The sequence below is a fragment of the Cebidichthys violaceus genome, unplaced genomic scaffold (assembly GCF_023349555.1).
Source record: "Cebidichthys violaceus isolate CVI_PGR_0920_01 unplaced genomic scaffold, fCebVio1.0.p SCAF_19, whole genome shotgun sequence".
Lineage (NCBI taxonomy): Eukaryota > Metazoa > Chordata > Actinopteri > Perciformes > Stichaeidae > Cebidichthys > Cebidichthys violaceus.
In genome coordinates, this window is record NW_027176361.1 from 9627725 (window position 1) to 9651142 (window position 23418).

The window sequence follows — 23418 nt, forward strand, 5'->3', positions numbered from 1 at the left end:
TGCAGTATGATCCTCGCCGGTGGGCGATTATTGACATCCATCTGTCAATACAGGCTGGCCAAGAGTTCTTTCAAAAGAAGGAAATCCAATCACGTTAAAGTGTAGATAAAAGAGCCGTTAACTGAGCCAAACAGCATTTATGATATTGATCAAAATGAACATTTGGCTCAATGGTTTAATGTTTTATCTGATTCCATTGAAAAGCAACTCCAAGTCTGACAGCCAGGGAGTACTCGGGTTTTATTAAACATTTATCTCTGTTTTAATAACGCGCATCTGGGAGCCGCCCAGTCCAACGGAAGCAAAGCTCGGTCTTTACTGAAGCGCTCCGCTGGAGTACCCAGACTTGGTATTTCCTCCTGTGCTCAAAGACACCTTGAGGGGAGACGTTGAGGAATTGGAGAGCATTAGCGATTTGGTTTCCCCACCCACATCGTTCAGCAGCAACTGTTCTCAAAGGTTATCTCACTGCTAAATTCAACATTTTAACTCATTGCTCAGCCGTAATAGGCAAATACAGGGTGAGTACATTCCAGCTGTCCAGTAAATCACGAAACGGGAATCTCAACAAATCAATTTTTATTACCGGACAAGGCGATAGAATTCCGAGGTCTGGGAGAGCCAACAGGCTATTCACTGAAAGTGGAAAGTACGGTTAAATAACGCATCAAATCGGATGAAGTGGGAGCGCTGAGAAAGTGATTATATTGTACGTTGTTGAGCCAACTCTCCGTCTCCCTAGATCTTCATCCACCTGCTGCCTCCTTACCTGGGCATGCTGAGGCCAAAAGTTGAGACCCCCCTATCCCTGGAGATGATGCCCCGTCGGGAGAAAAAGGTGTTCACCATCAGCAAGGCGGCCGATGAATACTTCATCCGCAAGCCCGACTCCTCCATCTTGTTCCCTAAGCCGCACAGGTGAGACCGCAGCCCGCTGTGGAACCTTGTGTGTGTGTGTGTGTGTGTGTGTGTGTGTGAGTGGTTGTGCATGAACTAACAGGGTTTACTGGAGGGGCGTGGGGGGGGAGCATTACATGTAGTTTCCATCTTTTACTACTGAAACTACCTTTCTATAAGTAATGGATACATATTTGTATCGATATGAACTGTCAGATTTCTAAGATGTGTCATTGTTGACATAAAGCTCCTCCAAATGTAGAGAGCCATTCTTTTTCTTTCCTTTTTCTTGTAGAGGACCTTCAGCCATGACATCCTCTATGACCTCAGCCTATGCAATAGCATCGCACCTAAAAGCTTTCATTTCCATGCTTATGTCCACTTGTAGTACACGGTGCATATCTGGATCTCTTCAACATGGGTTGTATGCAGAAGGAGTGACAGGAAATGTGAAATTACAGTCACGCGTTTACGTTTCGTCTTCTGCGCTCAGGATGAGGTCTGTGTAGCACGTTATCTTTGAAGTCAGCTGGCCAGCGTTTCCTCTTTTCTGAAAGCTTGCATTTTTCTCATGAAATCCAGCTCTCAGTCCACATTAATAAACATAACCAGGCATAGCAGTTACCGCAAATATGCAACAACGGGTGTTTTAGAACACAATTCCACACTTCCTGCCCGTATGGCAGTCGTTGTTCCGATTAATAACCCGAGATGCACTGAGGTCTTTGTGTAAGCACACTTCTCCTTCATAAGTCACATATCACAAGTTAACTCTTAACTTTCTGACCTTTTGGTTTTAAATGTGAGCGGTGTTTGCACCAGGGCACTGCTTAGATTAATATGTCGGGAGTACCATGCTAGATAAAGTAGTATATGTGTAAAAAAAAACATTTTACTTTAAGCTCCAATGTGTCAGATCTGGTGGTAATTTTAGTTTAAAACATTTAAAAAAAATGAACTAACATTTTACAACAGTGTTGAGTATTGTGTTGCATAGATGTCTGTTGAAATGAGCATGCTAGCTAGTCCTGTCCCGTCTTGTAATACCACTTGTTCCTCGAGGGGGCGATAGAGAGTCACTGTAGCGTCTCGGTCCAACATGAGAGGATGAAGATGTGGAGCTTATCCATCGCGTTGACGGTACAGGGTCTGTGTTTGTTTTCATAGGTTGTTTATTGGATTCAATTCTAAGTGGCAGATACCATGAAGTGACTTGTATCTTTTATTTCGTGAGCCCTCTATCAGTCTAGTCTCTAGACCTGGTTCTCAGGTAATGGCTGACCTTGCTCAGGTGAATTTGCTAGAACGAGGAACTGTACTTCCTGGAAGTCAGCGACTATGTGACATCCTTAATTATCCGGCCTCCCTGTTGCTCCATTAATACCCAAAATCTCCTCCTCGCAGTCTGTAGCTGTCGCTCCCTCTCCATCCTTCGCCTCCCGTGAGAAGTGAAATATGTCTGGAGGGAGAGACGGGAGGCGGCGGAGAATCGTTGCTAAAATAATAATGACCCCTCACAAATCGACTCTGACACATCAGAGCGGGACGCTGCGTGTCTAGGTGAGAGGAGGAGGAGGAGGAGGGGGGGAGGCTCTATTAGAGCAATTTGATGAGACAGCAGTATCTCTCTTGAGCCCACACATTCACACACTCCTTCTTAATTGGGTTTAGTGCATGTCTTGGCACCCGACGCAGCCAGTTTTAGTTGAATTAGTCTCCTGAATAGTCATTTACTTCTCGCTGATGAAGTGCTACTTTGAGCCACGCAGGAGAAAAAGTGAGGAGGGGTTTAAAGGCCAAATTGGGGCTCTCTCTCTTCCTCCCTCTCTTATATGGCTCTCTCTCCATCTGATGAGGCTCCACCTCTGTCAGGTCTCAGCCTCTTCACCTGCCACACTCGCAGCAGCAGCAGCAGCAGCGCTGCATTGTAAACCACCAAACCGCTGCACTGAATACCAAGCAGCTCCGTCAGGTCACGCTTCCTTAATGGTTTCTAGTGAGAGAGATGGTGCCCTACTGCCCTCTGGTGGTGTGCTGCCGGGCCTGCAACTCATTTCATCTGAGTTTTTTTTTTTTTAATTCATAGGATCGAGAACATGTAAGGTGTTTAATATTTGAGGTGTTTCATAAGTAAACGGCAGCTGTTCCTGCAAGGAGAATAATGTGAATTGACTAGAGTGTTGTGCGTTTGGACAAAGTCGTGGCAAGGACCAAGAGTAGATGAGTTTTTAGTGACTTTATTAAAGGGGAATACTGCTCAAAATGATTATTATTTATGGTTTAATATTGTTTAATACGACTTTTACAAGCAGCATATGCAGGTTCACAATCAATGCCTCATAACTGTGTGTTTATTAGTGCGCATATGAACCACTTGTTTGTGTATTTCTACTCCTTTTGAATCTAATATCTCCAGAAATGTCATTACATTAATTTCTTATAGTCTTATTTTTAAACCCTCAATTTTACGCGCGATAAAATAAAATAAAAATGCCGAGCAACACATGCAGTTTGACAGGTTTTTAACAATCCCAGAGCTCACCTTAACTGGAAGAGAAAATGAAGATGAACTGTAAAGTCATTACCCGAACTTTAAAGACTTTCTGTTTTTTGTTTTACCATCTGACAGTCACAGTGTAGAGAGAGACAGGAGACATGAGACAGAACCAACTACTACTTAATAAGCGATACTTGTCCTTCAGCTGTGACGTCCTGCGCAGCGAGTCGTGCTGTATCACTCCTTAAACTTATATTAGAGCGGTGTCTGACGCTCTACTGGAGGCAACCAAAAGAAAATCCATGCGTCATTTCTCAAGGACACCCTGTACGAGTTTAAAGTCAGCAGGGAAATTGCCAGCAGAAAAGGTTAATGAGTGACGCTTTGAGCTTCTTCAACAGCTCGTTGTTAAAGCAACACTACAACGATTTTCACACAAGAAATAACTCATCCGTCCTCCTGAAAAAGAAAAGTTGAATTCGTAAGCAAATGGTTGCCCCTTCGCTCAATTCAGTACAGTCAGGGTTTCAGCTGCTGCAGCCTCACTGTAGCTCAGCTGATGTTCTCTGTGATGATTTCAGTAACGAATGAAAACATCTTTGGCCTTCTGTTAGACCTGTCGCGTGAAAAGTTGTGAGTGACAGCAGAGCTGCGCAGACACCCACAGCAACCGCTGGCACGCCATCGCAGCTGACGGTTGGTAACTGAGGGCAACAAGTAAACACAGCAGCACACACACACACACACACACACACACACACACACACACACACACACACACACACACACACACACACACTCGCAGGGTTTTGTCAGCCAGAGCTGCCCAGTCAGCAGATGCGGAGCGGCGACTCCCACGCTGGCAGAGCGAGCCCGGGGAGCTCCTCTGACCTTCTCTTTATTCCTCTCTGAACGACGGCAAAGTAGACGTGCAGCCTGCCTCGTAAACGCTTTACTATTCCACAGCTTTTAATTAGTCTGGACCGACATCTGCTCGCACGTTGCTCCGTTCTGCACGGTAGTGTGTGTGTGTGTGTGTGTGTGTGTGAGACACTTCACGTGCACTCACTACATCTCTCCTGGATCAATCCTGAGACCTTCCTGTTGTGCTTTGTGGATGTTTTCCTGTGACGTGACTGTTAATGTGTGCCGTCATCCAGGTATCAGCCGGAGGGTATGTGTACGGATCTGAGGAAGTTCATCGACGGCCCCAGCAGCTACCTCACGCTACCTGACGAGCTCAAGTCAGCCATAGATGCCATCACGTTTATCGCTAAGGCTCTGCAGGCTGAGAAGGACTACGAGGCGGTGAGTTTGCCTGTTGGCTGTAATGCTCCTCAGTCTTTTATCGTTCTCACTTCTATTCATTTTGGATCTTTTGAAGAGCAATCATTGGGTTTCTGAACTCCTCCCTGTTTTCTTTTCATCCCTTCTGTCTTTTCCCACGCTCCACACCGCTCCTTTCTTATATCCTCACTCACTCACTTCCCATCTTCTCCTTCTTCCTCTTCCCCACCATTCTGTTTGTATGTCCTCCCTTTCATCCATCCATCCATCCATCCATCCATGTCCAGCTGAAAGAGGACTGGCAGTATGTGGCCATGGTGGTGGACCGCATGTTCCTCTGGATCTTCGTCGTCTTCACCACTGTGGGCACCTTGGCCATCTTTACTGACGCTAGCTTCAACCACACTCCCACCGACCCCTTCAAAGCCCCCTGAAGCAGTGGGACATTTGTTCTCCTTGAGCTATACCCATCCTCATTTACCAACTCAACAAATAGGGCGGAGACATCACTGTATTCAACTGCCAAATGATTCCCTGGGTGTAGTTCAACATCCGCCAACAATTTAGAACCTCTTATATGTACGACGTGTTTTAAATCTGCCATCAAGCACTGCCAATTTACTTTCTCTGACTGGCAACCCTAGATGTTCATTTGCCTTTAGTGTAGCCAGTGTCAAGTGTTGAAATACATTGTCATTCTTGGCAATATGGAATGATTTCAAACTCATAAGTGTTGGACCCCGTAAAGCACAAGTCCTGTGCAACCATGACCTGACCTTGACCTTTGGCCTTGTGTATCTCTCTGTATCTACTCTTAGAGGATGGCATGTTGTTTGACCGGCTGAGGTTTGTCATTGTATACCGTCAAGAATTCTGGCGCCGTTTTGTCTGCATTCAACCTCAATTTGCAACAGGCAGCGACCTCCGGGTTCTGAAAAGGGAAGCCAACGCCGCAGTGCCTTAAACCTGCATGCTTTCTAACGGCCGTCAGGTTGCAGACAGAAGTCTGGTTGTATAAGAAAATGACTCTACTCCTAACTTGATTTATTACCTCAGTAAACATTGTAGTTTAAAGTCTTCTTCAATACAGCAGGATGTTCATTTAGTTAATAACGGTCCCATTTTAGAACAAAATAGACGATAAAGCTGGATATGCTTTGGGGCGGGGCTACCATGTGATTGACAGGTCAACACAGCCAAAATGCCGAACTCAAGGTTTCAAAGCGGCAGTCCACCAATGGGTGACGTCATGGTGACTGTTTGTATGCAGCCAAGTAAATGAGTTGTATGACCATCTTGAGGTTTGCTCAATAACTTGGATATTCGGACATAAATCATTTATTAAACTAAATCCAAACTTTGTAATGCGTATGAGGGCATTTGATGATTGCATGAAATATTCTAACCAAGTCGACGTTGGCGCACCAGACGTGTGTGTAAACCTAAGCTGCTGGTGTGTTGTTTTTTTTGTGTGTGTATTAGCTCCAGTAGGAATCTAGGTCTGAGTTGTGGAGCCAGAGTTGGATATTCATATGCGGTGTTCACACATAAACACCGAGACAAACCAGATGCTATAATGAGCAAGCTGTGTGCCTTTTCATTTCCCTCCGTCAGAATGTGCCGGAGCGTGGCACATGCTCCGTGGATATTTCTGCAGCCATAGTAATCCTCTTTGTATTTTCGGCACCGGTGTATGTGTGCGTTTGCGTGGAGGCTATTCTTATGTCGAAGTGCGGAGCAGCATGCCAACTCAGTTCACCAGCTGCACCAATAGCCTGTGGAATTCCCATTATACAGGAGACCTGTGTGTCTCGCTTTCTCACAGCACACGTCCGTTTCATCCCACATGACATAAACACAAACCTGCCCTTTTAATCTTTTGTCTCATTTTGTGTCTGTTTACTTAAATAAAGATCTGAAGGGAAGATATCAAAGGCTCCATCTGTTGTCAGAATGCTGCCGTGAGAGTTGCGACCCTCTGCTCTGCTATGAGTAATCCTACACACACACACACACACACTGGTAGTGGTTACCGGACACGGCTGCATGGGCTTCCCTGATATTTCTATGTGTGTGTAAATACACTCATGCATATATGCAGTGTGAGCTGAGCCGTTTGAAGGGTGAAAGTCTGCAGTCACTCTCGGCGGCTCATTGTGCCGACGGTGCTGATTGAGCCTCGGCGCTCGTAGACCTGGCAGCATTAGTGGCGTGAATTGAATTGCATTTAAATTGCACTCATTTCTATCTTCTATCTAATACCTTGACCTTGTATGAAACTGTAGCGTTGAGAAGACTGATACACAACAACACACGTTGGTCATTCTGACTGCTTTTATACTCAGAGTGTCTTGCAGGAGGGCGAGGTAGAGACGTTTTCTGATTTTAATACCTGTTTATGTGCAGAGAGGATGGTATGACCTCAGATGCAACAGAAGGAGATAATAAAAGTAGAAACAGAGAGGTGCTGCAAAGAAGGTAAGTACTCACTCGTCTTGTGTAACAGACAAAATAACTCCACGACCCTCGAAATACAGACGCAACCTTCATAAAAAGCAACATGAAGGATCCAAGAAGCAGCAGAATCCAGAGTTGATTCCCAGGCCTTCACCTCATCGATCATAACACTCATGTATTCTTCTCGTCTCAGAACTTCCCTCGCCATTTCTATGGCAACATCATCTCTATTTTGATATATCGTATTCAAAATGCTTCTCTTTCCTTGCCTCAAGCTCACCTCAAAACTCCAAATCAGCGAGACCGAGGTGTTCTTTCTCAGCTCAAATCAAATGAATCCGGTAGGACCTCTTCAGCACTATTGACAACACCTCACCACCAAGAAGTTTGGTTATTCTGGACTCTACTTTGGCAACTTCTTCCTGGAAGTTTTCCCTTCGCAGCATCTGTGGAGCCGAGGCTTTCAGCATCCTTCATTTCAACTCCCATAAATATATTGGCTGTAGTGGCTTAGAGACGTATTGAGTCACACCATGTCAGCGCTGCTCTGCGGAATGATGTCTTTCATGCTCCTGCAATTTCTTCAATTTCCTCCTCCTCTTTATTTTACCACAGCTCTGACTAGAATAACATCAGGGCTGTTACTTAAAGTCACATGACTGAGTCCAGTCTGTGTGCTGCTTTCAGACCGTGTCCCAGGTCAGATCCATGGGACATTATCATAATCTTTTCCTTCACCCCATCACCCTCTCTCTATGCACAATGCTGTCTGCCACAGTCTCTTTTGTTTACTGTACAATTGGGAAGCACCAATTGAAAGTTTGGGTTCTTAAAATTCTACACATAGTGACTTTGGTTAAGCATTTGTTTCCAGGAAACTTAATAGGGCTGGCTATCAATATAGACCAAAATAACCCCCCATTAATAAGTAGCATCAAAACCTCAGTCAAACAACACCTGCCAGATCTAGAAAACATTACTTTATGTTTGGTTTTGCTTGCAGCCAATTGCCGCTAGCGTTCTTCGATTTAATGCGACGTGTGATTGGCTCTCTACCACCGCTACAACCCAGACGGTCTCTATGGAGGCAGTTCCGCATGTCACCAAAACGTTCAACATCATGGCGAGGCTACCGCAGTACATACCTGTGTCGTTTGATAACAATTCATTCGGTGGTGGTGGCATTTTACACAACTAAATGCTTCTATTCACATGATGGGTATCAAAGGAAGTAGGAAAGAACGGTATCAAATGAGGTATTCTATTGGTATCTGTATCACTTAAAGTGTACTTACTGTGCTATTGGCTGTGCTAACGTCACTTTTTAAACGATACCAGCGCTAATACTTAAGATAACTGTTCTTATAGCCGTATAAAGGACTTGAAATTGGTAGATTGAGTTCCTTCCGTAAACTAATATGACAATCAAACCCACAACCCATCAACTCAATTCTGTTAAGTTAGATCAGTTTTGTGATTACTTGTTATGCAAAACAGTTGGAAATTTGACAGCCAATTCTACCCTGAGATATAACACGCAGCATGAATTCCACCATTGTCGCCAGCCCATTGGGAATGATCACTGCACCAAAGGACCGAGGCAGGAGACCAATGTGTGAAGGGATGAAGGAGGTAGAGGAGATTTGATTTAACAGGAAAAAAGAAAAGAACAGGGCGAGAGGTCAACTACAGGATGAAGAAGCCATGGAAAGTGAAATAAGCAAGAGCACCGCCTATTAACCGCCTCCAATCATTCCTTGGCCAGACAAAGCCAACCCCCCCCCCCCCCCCCCCCCCCGGTGAACTCCGCCCACTTGTTCTCCCCCCCTAAAATATCTCCATTGTCATAGCTCATTGACATTCTTCTACCCCGTCCCACCCCCTCCACTACCTCTTCCTCCCACCCACCATCCCAACAGTGCAAACCGCAGATTGGCGAGCACCAACAGGTGCTTGCCCCGCAGGCTTCCCAGTACAAACACATTCCGCCCTCTCGTCACTCCCAGCGTGCGCACCCAATCAGGCCGTGGTTTCACCCATGGAGCCATGGCCCCAAAGAGACGACGGGACAGGAGAGGGAGAGCTGAACACTGTGTGCTGCTGAAGGTGCCAACTAGCTGCAGTCCTACTGAAGGTGTGCGTGTAGCTGAGAGACAGGAAGGTGTGACTTTTTAGGACCCGTCGCGATTCCAGGTGAGGGCGTCAAAGTGCCGATATAGCGGAGAGTGGGGCTTCTGACTGAACATAAAAAGTGTAAGATGTCATGACTGTCGCGATGGGACAAATGAAGATGAGCACGATCATTCATGCGAGGGTGAACGTATTCGTCATCGTGTGCAGCTGCCTCTGTCTCACTTTCGCCGGTAAGGACATTTCATGGAGCGCTCGCTGCGTTTGTGTGGATTTTCCCTCATTGTGAATTTGGATGTGCGGCATGTAGCCTGTGTCGGCGCTAATATCAACTTCTCTTTAGCTGTAAACGGACAGAAATATACTGCTGCTGTGCATTTTGAAGTAAGACGTGCATGAGGAACTGCACAGTGGCAGGAAGAGATGGAGAGAAAGGGGGGAGAAAGAAAGAAAATATGTCTGACTGACTTTGACTTTTGTCCCTGTATCGGGCTTGGGGAACTGTCCTCCCGTTCCCCTGTCTTGTCCTAACACCTCGACCTAGTTCCTGTTTGGCTGCCCAGAGGAGAGTCTTTTCCAGCTCTGCTTTCAAGCATTTCTGCACTCAGGATAGCTACAGTAATCAGATCAGATAACTAGGTTTGACATCCCACTGCACTCTGTCAGCTCAGTTAAATTGGTATCGATTCCACCTCCTCTATTTGTCTTTTTTTGTGTGTGGATGAAATCATAATTAGAATCGATTTGGGATGACTAGTTCTTATCAGTTGACGGGCTTTGACTTTGACCTTTCGCCCCCTCAGTGGGAGTGTAAAGGAGAGGCTGCCCTGCACCTGTTGTTGACCTCCAGGGGGGGGTTGCTGTGTATTGTTCCTCTCTGTTCATGGGGTGATTTTTCTAACTGTATTTCCCCAAACAGCAACAGAATAGAGAGGGAAGAGAAACACAGAGGAGGGGGAATACCAATAGAAAGAAGTCCTGTCAAAGATCTTTAACTTGATTAGCTGGAAAATCCCAAAAAAACCAAGACCGCCTTATTCCGGAACACATAATGAACCATATTAGCACACCATTGTTTGTTAATCAGAGTCTATTTCTGTCCCTGATGGAGCCGGTATCCGAGACATGCCTTTGATGCCGTTCCCCTGCTGCATATCAATTACATTAGCTCAGTCACCTTTGCTACCCATCGTACGCCACCAGCACCTGGCCTGCTGACTGCCTCTACTGCGTGTCCTGTCTGTCCTTCCGTCTGTTCCACACGTCGTTGTGTCACATGTGACGGTCCGTCATCGTCCGTCATCGTGATCAGATGATCAGTCATCATCAGTAGGGACACACATTTTTGGAAGCGGAGTGCGAAATACCAAATTCTGTTGCTGAGGTTCCTCGGCAAGGTGAACAGAATCATGAACGTGTGACTTTCTGTCTTCCACGCACCTCCAGTGTTGATTTCCATATCACAAAGTAATATTATATACACTCTGCTATTTGCATGACGCTATTAGAATCTGAATCAGTCTGAACCCATACTAGGTATACATGAGCATACACAGTATATTTTTAGCAGGCATCATCCCAGTAGGAATTGAACCCCTAACCACTGGAGGCCTGGCCCACTGATCCGCAGAGAACAAACGTGCTCTGTGCTCTCTGTGTGTGTCAGTGGCATGTGAACTTTATCCCATTTTAACAACTTTTGGTCTTTTACCTTCATTTACTCATACTTTTACTTACTTTTTGTGTGAGGCGTATTCTTCATCAATCAATCAAACTTTATTTGTATTTATTTGTACAGCAATAATAAGACAATTTGACATGGTTTGGATTTACAACAAAACAGTATGAGACACTTAACATAGAGACGTAGGATGTGAAATGACCATAAATACAATATTAACATAAAGACATTAAAATGAAGTTTCAGTCCTTTGTATATCAGTAAAACCAAACTGTAATGTGATGCTTGACTATTTCTTAGAGCACATTTAGTTTTGAAATATCTTGTGTGTTGAACTCAAACTGACTCGGCCGACTCTACCACTCAGTTTATGTCACACACACACACACACACACACAAAATCCCCTAGCTGTTGCTGTGGCTTTATAGCGTGCCTTTTCAGTTCACCTCCTGACAGGAAGGAAACGACAAACTCTGAAACTATGATGTGAACACTGAAAATCAGAGGAATTACTGAACAGGATTAAGTAACTTGGTCAAAAAAAATTCTGAAAGCGTGCTCTAAAAAAAACGTTTAAATTGTCCTTTTATGGTAAAGATAATAATGTAATTCAAATTGAATTGTAAAAACTCAATCGTTTGTTTATATGATGCATTTGATGTTATTTCATTACATAGGCCTGAATCATCTCATATATGGTCTGTTTTTCTGAGAGGTTTTTAAAGTAGTTTCTGTAAAGAAGGTAAATATCTAGAATAAATACATGAGAATAATGCTACTTCTCATAATTTTACTAATTTCATGGCAACAAATTGACGTGTTGTACCAACATATTACTAGCATAGTAACAGAACATGGCTTGTATTTTTCTCTTCTCTTGAAGTGACATCATAACCGTTTGGTAGAGGCCTAGTTTTAAATTACATAGTGGGGTCTGTTTAGGACAAAAAGGAATTGCTTTGTTCTTCGTGAGGACTTTAAAAGGTGTGTGTGTGTGTGTGTGTGTGTGTGTGTGTGTGTGTGTGTGTGTGTGTGTGTGTGTGTGTGTGTGTGTGTGTGTGTGTGTGTGTGTGTGTGTGTGTGTGTTCTGGTGCTAGTCTGCACTCTGACAAGCTTGAGATCTATTGTAGTTTATGTCACGCTTCTTCTGTCATTCAATGTAAATTACAATGTGAAAAGTAAAATGTCTTGCCTAAAAGCATGTGAATTTAGCATGTTGTAACATAATTTACATTCAAAGTCTCAATTTTACATGTAGTCAAATACATATGAGATGTTATATTTCAATCAAAACAAAGAAAAGCCCAGCCCTTTTGCCTTTTGTTTGTTCAATCACCTTCTATTTTACGGATGGTGGGTGGCACTAGATTCATTAGGTATCTCTTCCCTCCTCATCATTTCTGTCTCTTTGCATCGGTCCTTTCATCCAGGAGCCTCAGAAATGGAGCGGAGGCTCCATCAAAAGCTGTTTGAGAACTACAACATGAAAGTCAGACCAGCTCGCAACTGGGAGGACAAGGTGATGGTTCGAGTGGGGATGACCCTCTCACAGCTCGTCAGCCTGGTAAGTACGCACGCACGCACGCACGCACGCACGCACGCACGCACGCACGCACACACACATCCACGCTCATACATGCAAATACTTCCTTATGAATTATTTGAGTCCTTGACCTTTACTGTATATATCAAGTTGTTTTTATGAAAATGCAGTGCTACCCTTCAGCAGTCCAATCCCCTACACACACACACACACACACACACACACACACACACACACACACACACACACACACACACACACACACACAATTGGCTAGATCACTGCTGGGTGCATATACCCAATTAGTTTCCATAGAGCAGGATTGAAAGTAACAGCACTGTCGTATACAACAAGATAAAGTATCTCCTCGTCTCTCTCTCTCTCTCTCTATCGCTGCAGAACGAGAAGAACGAAGAGATGACAACCAACGTGTTCATGAACCTGGTACGAGGATGAAAACATTCGTCTTCATCACCGAGCCTCGCTCTGCCGCTCCAGCTCCCGTCTCCTCTCTCTCCGCTGCTCGCTGTCGCTCCGGTCCTCAAATGGACTTGTCACTTTTTATAACCACAAATAATTTCTTGCTTCATCTCTCTTATTCTCGGTCTCGCTCTTTCATTTCTTTCCCTCTCCCTCGCTAATTAGTATTCAGCACTGCTTGGGTGTGTGTGTGAGTGGCTGTCTAGATCAGTGGGATTTAAATGACTTACCAAAGACAGGATAAACTAGGATGTAGCTGACGGGGACATCAGGGCACCGTAGTAATGATTTCACCTCTTGTCTTCTCCTCTATGTCTGTTATTTCATGCTCTCTACTCCCTCCCTTCCCTGCTGCCTTTCTTCCATCCTTCTGTCCTCCTTTCCTTCCTTCCTAGGCGTGGATAGACTACAGGTTGTCATGGAAGCCAGAGGACTATGACAACATTGAAGTTTTGAGGATTCCTCCCAACAAAGTGTGGCGTCCGGACATCTACCTCATAAACAAGTGAGTGTCATTCATCATGAAGTAACTCACAGAGGATTTAAACAGCAATGCAAACATGCAGTAGCAGCGTGTCTCTAGAGATGTCCGTCTGACGGTCGGTCGGTCCACCACTCAGTCACAGTCGAGACCGAAATATTTAAAGGACCAGTGTGCCGGATTTAGAGGGATCTATTGGCAGAAATGGAATAGCACTTTAACAACATCATGATTATCATGTCCTATATAATTCACGATATAGATGTAATTGCAATATCTATAGAAAACTATGTGTATTGTGTGTCTCTTTTTGGGCAATTCAGTTACACTTAAAATACGAGTGTATGAAAGTGGAGAGATACTGGAACCATCACTGTGTATGAAATGATTTAAGAGGTGCTTATTTACATAATTTTATCATGTGTATTATTAACAAGATATTAATGTTTCACGGTTATAGTCAATAACAGAATTACCGCGACACCCAGAGAACACAATATGCACTGTTATGTTTTCATTAGTCTATAATCACCTGGAAGTAACAGTTGTGTTTTCGTTAGAATGAGCCCCTCATACCTACAATGGGAGTGGGTGGGACAGAGTCTGCCATTTTGCACCGCCATGTTTCTACAGTAGCCCAGAATGGACAAATCAAACACTGGCTCTAGAGACGGCCTTTCACGAATAGCAGCTTGAATCTGGTGGCACTCTTGGAAAGCTTTTTTGTTAATTCATTTTGTAACGACGGCTGATTTGAAACATGGAGCTGGTGATACATCTAACAGATGATCTGCCCAATATGCCCCTGTGTCTGTGTATGTTCATATCCACATGTATGCCCTGAATGATGGTATCAACAGTGTTTTAGAAGTAAAATGTATGATTTCACATGACTGACTTGTGAAATGTCATGTTTCACTAACGTGTCTACAATCCGAGCTTTGTCTCCCTGCAGTAATGACGGTCAGTTCGACGTGGCTCTCTACGTCAACGTCTTGGTTTACAATGACGGGACGGTCAACTGGCTTCCGCCAGCTATCTACCGCAGCTCCTGCTCTATAGAGGTACTGTCTCTAGTTGGATGGCAAGCTAGGAAGGACAATTTATGGCTCAATTGTACTACTGTTGAATATGCAATAATACCTTAAGTTTCACTTGATCTCATATTTTCATGAAACTTCATCCAGAAGTCCATAAGTGTGAAAATGCCCCTTTAGAAGATGATGACGCCTTTCCTAATGTCCACCCCCACAGGTGTCGTACTTCCCGTTTGACTGGCAGAACTGCAGCATGGTTTTCCGCTCGTACACCTACGACGCCTCTGAGGTGGAGCTGCAGTACTTTCTGGACGATGAAGGCAAAGAGATTCAGGAGATTGTCATAGATGAGAACGCTTTCACTGGTTGGTGCCTGCATTGACTTTATCCAGAAGCCCTGTTTTTAAAAATGTCTTTATCGCCATGTCAATGCATGCTCAAAATATTAACAGTAATACTTAGTATTATTCCCCATTATGTGTCTATTTTCTCCACAGAAAACGGGGAATGGGCCATCTGTCACAAACCCTCCAGAAAGAACGTGAAGGAGGACCTGTACGAGGACATCACCTTCTACCTCATCATAGAGAGGAAGCCTCTTTTCTACATCATCAACATCATCGTGCCCTGCATCCTCACCAGCGTGTTGGCTATATTTGTCTTCTACTTGCCTCCTGGAGCAGGTCAGCACATTGGACATGCTCTGATACTGTGACTCCACATCACCACCAAGATGGAATGTAGGAAGGGCGACTGCCCATTGATACAGTGTCTAATGTGTCTTAATACAGACTAGGCAGGGCAGCCTTTGAAGGGATGTATTGATATACGATAGATTAAAGGAACGTGACCTCAATGAGGAATCTGCTTTGTCTTTGGTCTGTGCGGCTAGATTTTAAGATGTTTCACTGACCCAGCATAGAACAATATAGATCCAACAGAAAGCAACAAGATTGATGGCAAATTGCAGATTTTTTTTGCAAACAAGCTTTTGTCAACCATTTTTTAAAGACAAAGCCAACTCATCAATGGCCACAGCAAAAGGTCTTATAATCATGTCTTAAAGTTTCCCCTTGTCAACGTGAAATAGAAGCCAGCAGAGTAATATTTGCAGCTTCACTGTTCTAATGAATTCTTCCTTTATGTCTGCAGGAGAGAAGATGACTCTCTCCATTTCCGTCCTCATCGCTCTCACTGTTTTCATGCTTCTGCTGGCCGACAGGGTCCCCGAGACGTCCCTCGGCATCCCAATTATCGTCAACTACGTCATGTTCACCATGATCCTGGTCACTTTCTCTGTCATCCTCAGCGTAGTTGTCCTCAATCTGCACCACCGAACGCCCAGCACACACATCATGCCGACCTGGGTTCGAAAGGTGAGGCCAGGTTTAACAAATTCACTGTGGACACCCGTCTTTCAGAAACCTGATGTCTCTGATTTCTTTACCTCAAACGTTCAGGCGTTCATTCACTTCCTGCCCAAGTACATCGGCATGGCGAGGCCAAACCCAGAGGAGCCTCTGTTGAAGGAGGAGGAGTCTAGTGATGACTCGCCCATCCGAAGCTTCAATGGCCGGCAGCCTGGAGGAGAGTACTTCTTTAGAAAGATCAACCCTGATCTCGTCATACCCTGGAGGGGCCGGTAGGTCAATCGGCTCAACCATTCATGGTGCCTCCTTTGATCGGAATTGGAAAATCTGTGATCTGGCAGTTTGTTCCGTCGATAAGGTGTTTTCCAATATCGGAGTAAGTGAGGAAAACTTACTCTGGTCATCGGAGGAAAGATCCAAAAACAAACAAAAGAGAATTTTGTCATTAGATGATATTTTGTCACGTAACTACAGACTACAGCCTGCACACGGCTGATACACACACAGAGATGTAATATGAAATACATTTTGCTCTGCCTTTTGTGAAAGCACGATAATAAATGTGTCACATATATTTATCATTTCTTGTGCGCGCAAAGAAAATAAAATCTGTATATAATAAACCACAAAATACTGAGAATGAACAAAGGCTCCAAAGATGAACCAAGCTCTTGGGCTGAGTTATTGGGAGACGTTAACTGCCGAAAAAAGGTTATAGCGCCTATATTCTTACCCGTCAAGACTGTTAAACACCACAGACCTGAAATAAAACCCATCAGAGTCATTCATCCGGATTCAGCCGCTTCCCACGGCTAAGATGTGCTGATCCTGACGTTACACTAGCAGAAAGCCATTTCTATTAATGTTAATAAAATCCAGCGCGGGCATGAATCTTCTTTTTAGAGTGTGCCAAAGCGTGAATGTTGTATCCGATGCCAGCTTAGCTATTATAGTAAGGTACACAGCGTGCTCGACTTGGCAGAAATACGGCCGTCAGCACAGCAGCGAGGACAATCTGTGAAGACGGCGACAGTACGTGCGTTTCCTTCAGCATCACAGATTTAATACAGCCACACGGAGGGTACTCTGACGGATTAAAAAGAAGGCTGAATGATTGAGCTGGACAACACCGGAGAGAAAGTTCATAATTATCCTTCATAACTATTTGTGTTATTTGTTTTAGTGTTGGGCCAAGATGTTTGAGGGGAACTTATTCAATGAAACGTGTATCTAATGTGGGATTTAAACAAACCTGTACGCGTGACAACAAAGTCGGACATGTTGGTTCACGGACTGAAATATAACAACTATTTGATGGATTTCCATGACTGAATGATGGTGACTTTGGTGATCCTTTGGTGACATTTTTCTCAAGATCGGCTGTTAATTAAGCAGCGTCTTTTTTACTATTTTCTGTTCATGGAATTGGAGTTTCTATAGCTGGTGCTCTTTCTTTGTCTGTTCTCAGTTTTCCACCTTGATATTCTGCACCAGAGCCTGGGTGTTCAGATCAACACATTTTAAAGGAACAGTGTGTAACATTTCGGGGGATAAATGGGCAGAAATGGAATAAAATAGTCATCACCATGTTGTAATCAGTGTATAATCACCTGAACCTTAAGAATCGTTATGTTTACGTATAAAAAAAAACGCCATTTAATTATACATGGCGTATACAAGACACGGAGTCCGCCATGTTTCTACAGCAACCCAGAACGGACAAACTGAACACTGGTTTTTATATTATCTGAAGGTAGAGATGTGAACTGAAACCTGGTATTAAACGGGTCCCGGTGTATTGAAAAGCCCTGAAGTTACTGTTGTTTTTATTAGTACTAGAGCTTCTCAAGCTACATAGACACACACACACACACACACACACACACACACACACACATAGACACAGACGCACATAGACACAGACACACACATTCAAGTTACAGCAACTTCGCTCATTACTGTCACTGCAATAAAACATTTGCGAGTAAAAAGCCAGAACTTTATCAAACATCTGTTCAACAAGCATGAACATGTAAACGATGGTGAAACCTAATTCAATCGTCTCTGTCCACAGTCTCCTCCACCGCAGCATTTTACAAAGGAGCTTGAACAGAAGCCGACTGTCTGTCGTCTCACTGCTTATCTTAGGTTGTTCTTCTCTGCTGGCTGAGACGAAGCAGCCGGGAGGACAGAGGACAGAGGACTGACTAAAAGTGACTGATGACATGATAATGACTTTCATAAACGTCACTCAGAAATATTATTTATTTTATTAACACTTTAGATTTGATTCCACTGAGATATTAATGACTTTATATCGTGACTTTGCTGCTGTAAACAATGTTGTTGCTCTATAGAGAATATTTAGTTTTATTTAAAATATAAATACATTCTAATCCTGATCTGAATGTATTAATTTTTTTAATGATATAAATGCTTTTAAAAGCAATTACTTTGTCATGAAAAAGAACCAAATATTGTAGTACAATCCTACCTGTAGGCCACCGTAGTTCTCTGACACGCTTACAATGAGGGCTGAGCTGATATTGAGGGTATTTAGTTGGCTACAATCTGCAACACACCGCTACATCCCATTACATCTTACACACTGTTCCTTTAAGGCTTTAATGAGCTGAGCACGAGTCACGTGATGAATAGAGCACTAATCACAGCCGGATGCTGTACTTACTGTTACGGCAGTTTAGCAAAGATGACGGACAAAGATGTGAAAAAAAGCTATATGTAATACTATCAACAATAGCTTAAATACATGAGTTTTTATTGTTATTTTATTTTTTTACTGAAGACTACTTGTGCAGTGGTAGACAAGTAAATCCTAGTGAGGTGGACATAGTGCAAAATCAGTTGCAATAAAGCGTTGCTTACCGCGTTGTCCCTCTAACCAGGCTGACTTCACTCCGGCTAATCCGCCAGTAGGCCTCAGCCTTGCCACCCAGCGCTGGCATCATGACCGGCTCCACGGTCCTCTGCAGCAGGCCCTTCGCTGGGCATCTCTCATCCCGTTCCAAAGGCATCATATTCAGCCCCAGCTAAGCCCCACACCCGCGTCCACAGTCGCCAGCCACTAAGCCTCTGTTTAGTTTGGACATTAGGGGGTAATCCCCGCAGAAAGGAGGTGGAGGGAGCGTGAGCAACAGATAGGGGTAGATGAGTGGAAGGGGAGGCCGGCGATGAGTGATCGGGGCAGAGGAGGATTTAGTCGGATGAGATGGTGGTCGGGCAACCATCACTAGTCCGTGTTGTGTGCTCTTTACCTTCATTCATCTCTCTTTAGCTTGTTATTCTGTCAGAGACCTGGTTAGAAGCCAGCTGCTGTCCTTCAAAACACATTCATGAGAATTCTCTGCGTGTTTGCTTCCATTCGGGGCGTATTTACTTGATATCGCCGTGTGTGTGTGTGTGTGTGTGTGTGTGTGTGTGTGTGTGTGTGTGTGTGTGTGTGTGTGTGTGTGTGTGTGTGTGTGTGTGTGTGTGTGTGTGTGTGTGTGTGTGTGTGTGTGTGTGTGTGTGTGCGTGCGTGCGTGCGTGCGTGTCCTTGTTTCTGCTGTACATCACCCGCAGCTGCGTGTTAATGTCAGTCGATGTTATCAATCAATCTATTACTCAGTGCCCACATGTAAATGTAGACGCATATATGCAGCAACGGTGCTGTATGTACATGTGCTGGTGTGTGTGTGTGTGTGTGTGTGTGTGTGTGTGTGTGTGTTTGTGTCGGAGTGAGAGGGGCTCCGTGTATCCGCAGTAATGAAAACAAGCCGTGGTATGTGGGTGGCATGTAGAGCGCCACATAGCTCAGGCCTGAGCTGTGGCCACACACACACACACACACACACACACACACACAGCACCATTCCTACGGGAGCTCATCGGTCGCTCATTTTTATTGTCCTGCAGTCCATCTGTTGTCACACTGTCTCGCTGTGACTCTGATAACTTGTCCCGCTTCTTCCCTGACGCCGTCCCCTCTCTGCTGGCGGAGGTCCTGCACGTTATTATTATCACTCACACCCTGTATGCACTACACGCACGGACTGCAGACGTGCACCGAAGGGCCGCTCCGACAGGTGCGCCGTGGTGTCTGGCCAGACTCCTTCAGGAGGAGTTCTATCTGCCTCTAACGCTTTTTTGTATTCTTAAAAGCGTCTTGTATATTTTGACATGTGAGCAAATGAGTTGTTGACTGAGCAAAGCCAACAACTACAAATGAATAAGCAGAACTAGAAGAAAGCAAAGAACATGCATGTAGAAATGAGGACTGTAATGCACTCGAGATAAAGGCACTCTTTATTTACTTGTTGTGGACAAATATATTTTGACATAATTAAGTTACTGACCTCGACTTAAAAGAAGGCAATATGTTGTAAAGCCTGCTTTTACTGAAATGTATGTGAACAATGTAGAAAACGGTATTAGACGGGAACATAAACATGCAAGTGTGACAAATACATCTGGTAGTTATATACTGTATACATGTGATTATTCTACTTCTTTGTTTACTGTAGGTTACAATTCATCATGTGTGCTGTATGTGCAATTTTGAAGGATTAATCGGGTTGTAATGTAAAAGACATAAGTAGGTAGCAAAACATGGCTTGCATAAACTTGTAAATCAAATTTTAAAATAGGCAAAAATCAAAAAATGAAACATGTAAAAAGTAGAGACCAAACTTTCAGCTAACACTGAGGGAATGCAAAACACATCCAAGTTGTACAAGAGGTGAGGGGTGAATGGCATGCTGGGACGCACAGGGCAGCAGCAGGAGGAGGTGGAATCTGTAGCAAACGATTATCACTCTATTATTTAAGTGTTTGCTTCAACCTGTGTAACTGGTCCCACACCTGTGACCTGATAAGAACAGTGGATACTGTTTCCACCTGAACATCTGATTGGTCAACAAAGAAACAGCTAAGACATGTATCTGGTATTAGAATTATTGTTGTTATTGTTATATTTCCCCTTTCTGATTTCAAGGATACGTAAATGTAGAGATGCTTTAAATGCCTCGGGGATAATTTCCGAATCATTTATTTATGGTGGAGCAGTTATGCTCTAAAGCATGAAGGCACTACAGGAACGCTGCCTTGAAGACTCTCGCTCCTCGTATGTTTTGCTTCATGGAGCAGCTGTGTGAGGGGAAGAATGAAGGGGTCAGAGGTCACGGCTTCACATGAATGTTGACCCGGCGTTGCGTCGGTGTCACCCCTGCGTCAGCGCTGCTGCTGTCACTCATTGTTCGGAGGAGCTGCGTGATCTGGTCAGGACCGTCGACACTGACGTCCACGTCTGTACCGCGTGTCCTCCAGCGGACAGCTAATGTCAGCGGGGGTTTGTGTCAGCAGAGGTGAACAACGCTGTGCTAGTGACTCCTGACATGCGCAACATAAATCTGAGCTTATTGAGCATTTGAGAGGGGAGTTCTGTAACTTCTCCCAGAGGACATGCGTCTGAGTATTAGCATGACATTCTCAAAGCTGAATGTGTTTCTTATGGAAACGGCTTCTTACGTTGTCCATATGTTCACTGTAATGAACAATAATAAGGCTAAATACTAACCATAAAATACAAATCAATGGATGAATAATGGTAAAAAATAATCATAATCTATTCATACTTAATTTGTAATATTTGCAACATGCCCTTTTCTGTAAGTTCTTTTTTCATTTCTAATAATTAATAGAGATAAAATAGCTGGTACCTTGCACCATCACATGTTCTTATATTTTTATTTTATAAAATATAATAGTTTAAAATACTAAAATAGGATTGATTAAAATCAAAATAATAATACAATAATAAAAGGAGATTTGGTGCAGCGAATGACTCTTAGGTTGGCACTTACTAATAAATAATTAAAAGCACAGAAGTATTAATTATGGAGTCAGTTTACAGCTAAAGAGAGATACTAAACCTTTGTTGCGGTTCTTTTTTTAATGTTTTTTTTATTTTTCTGCCATAGTTTGACATTTTGAGAGTTATGTTTGATCTGAAGACTGATACCACTCTAATGTCCAGCTTAGTTTAGCACAAAAATCACTTATTCTTTCCCAAAATGCTTCCAAAACTTTTCATTTAAAACAAATGACAATAGTGTTCTTAAACCTTTGTAACACTAGATTTGACTATCAGATGATAAAGTATTGTGAAGACGGATGTTTTTAGCAGTGGTATGTTGAAGCACCAGCACATGGCGTAGGTGTAGAACATTTTTTGGGAACTTGGACCGAGGTTTGAAAGACTCAGATTTAGACCAATCTCTCCACCAACTGTCCCTCTTCTCTTGTTTCAGATGCGAGAGCACGGTGCAGCTCCAGCGGCTCCCGGACACCGACGGCTACTGTCTGATCCTCCCGCCCAACCTGAAGTCGGCCATCTCTGCCGTGACGTACATGGCGGAGCAGCTGAAGAAGCAGGACACGGACGACACGGTGAGAAACGCGCACAACCCGCCGTCAGGCTGCAGCTCGTTCCTCCGTCTGTCTGCAGCTCTGGAGCACCGAGTGTTCCAAACATGCCCCGACAATGTTCATGTGCCACAGCATACATACAGCACATTGCTGACTCGGTGCTTACAGTAAGTGCTTTATTGTGTGTGTGTGTGTTTCTTCCAGATGACAGGGGACTGGCAGTACATCGCCCTGGTGGTGGACCGTCTCTTCCTGTGGTTGTTCGTCATCATCACCACCTTGGGCACCCTGGCCATGTTCTTGGACGCCAGTTTCAACTACACGCCCGACAACCCCTTCCCTTAGAAGACGCAACGCAAATACTCGAACACAGTCGGATACGTTGTTCGGTCGTCGCTTCTCTCTTATTGGTGTCTTCTGAGATCACCGGATCTGACTTTCCATAAAACACCTATTCCATATTTCTGTGGTGAGCGTATTAAATGTTCTGTAAGGTCACATTTGCATAAAGTAGAACCATGTACACACAACGCACATAATAACAGAATCCATGTGTAGATTTTGGTCTAAATCGTGTATTTAACACATTGTGATAATTGTTTTTGTTTCATTCTGAAAGCTTGAAATACATTTTTTTTTCTCGTAAGTGACGGTGTTTGTGCCTTCTGTGCTTTGTGGAACATTGTCCTCTGCATGAACAGTGGTCACACTCAGTGACCGTTATGTTGGGCTGTGGGCAGTAGAGGGCAGTAACATAATGTCAATTCAAAAGATGAGAACAGTGCTGTTGAAAGGTAGATGTCTCATCCTACGCTCATTGGGTTCCTCATGTTCTGTTGATCACAAAGAGAAGTCCGGTCCGTGAGTTTCACCAACCAATCTTTGGACACTTTTTTACAGATTCTGTCCTTTACTGACGCCTCTACTTTTAATCACGTAAAAACGTCTGAAGTGCTGTACAGAAAGTTGGAACCTAAAATATGATTAAAGGAATAGAAACTATAAAACATTTTATGTGAATAAAGGCTTCCATTGCAAGTCTTTTTACAACTGAGATTTATAGCATCGACACATCCAGCCTGTCCGATACTGTGACTGTTTTTGCAGAGACGGCAGTAAGTATTTGGTCAG

The 23418-nt window shown here is 43.9% G+C and overlaps 1 protein-coding gene across 3 annotated transcripts in view; it reads left to right on the forward strand.

The window, feature by feature from the left end:
* The window catches only part of LOC137874692 (acetylcholine receptor subunit beta-like), a 35514-nt gene extending 12613 nt beyond the window's left edge, over positions 1–22901 (forward strand). Inside the window, exons 1-11 of one of the 3 annotated variants that reach the window (XM_068713574.1) lie at positions 4636–4702; positions 12381–12514; positions 12893–12937; positions 13369–13478; positions 14410–14518; positions 14709–14856; positions 14989–15174; positions 15644–15867; positions 15952–16133; positions 22170–22308; positions 22492–22901. In XM_068713574.1, coding sequence (XP_068569675.1) covers positions 12392–12514; positions 12893–12937; positions 13369–13478; positions 14410–14518; positions 14709–14856; positions 14989–15174; positions 15644–15867; positions 15952–16133; positions 22170–22308; positions 22492–22632 — 1407 coding nt within the window. In that variant the 5' untranslated portion in view covers positions 4636–4702; positions 12381–12391 and the 3' untranslated portion in view covers positions 22633–22901. Of the gene's footprint in view, positions 1–742; positions 919–4554; positions 4703–4968; positions 6601–9025; positions 9502–12380; positions 12515–12892; positions 12938–13368; positions 13479–14409; positions 14519–14708; positions 14857–14988; positions 15175–15643; positions 15868–15951; positions 16134–22169; positions 22309–22491 lie in introns of those variants that run through there. The other 2 variants (XM_068713572.1, XM_068713573.1) reach the window with 2 other exon arrangements.
* Positions 22902–23418: the final 517 nt, after the last annotated feature.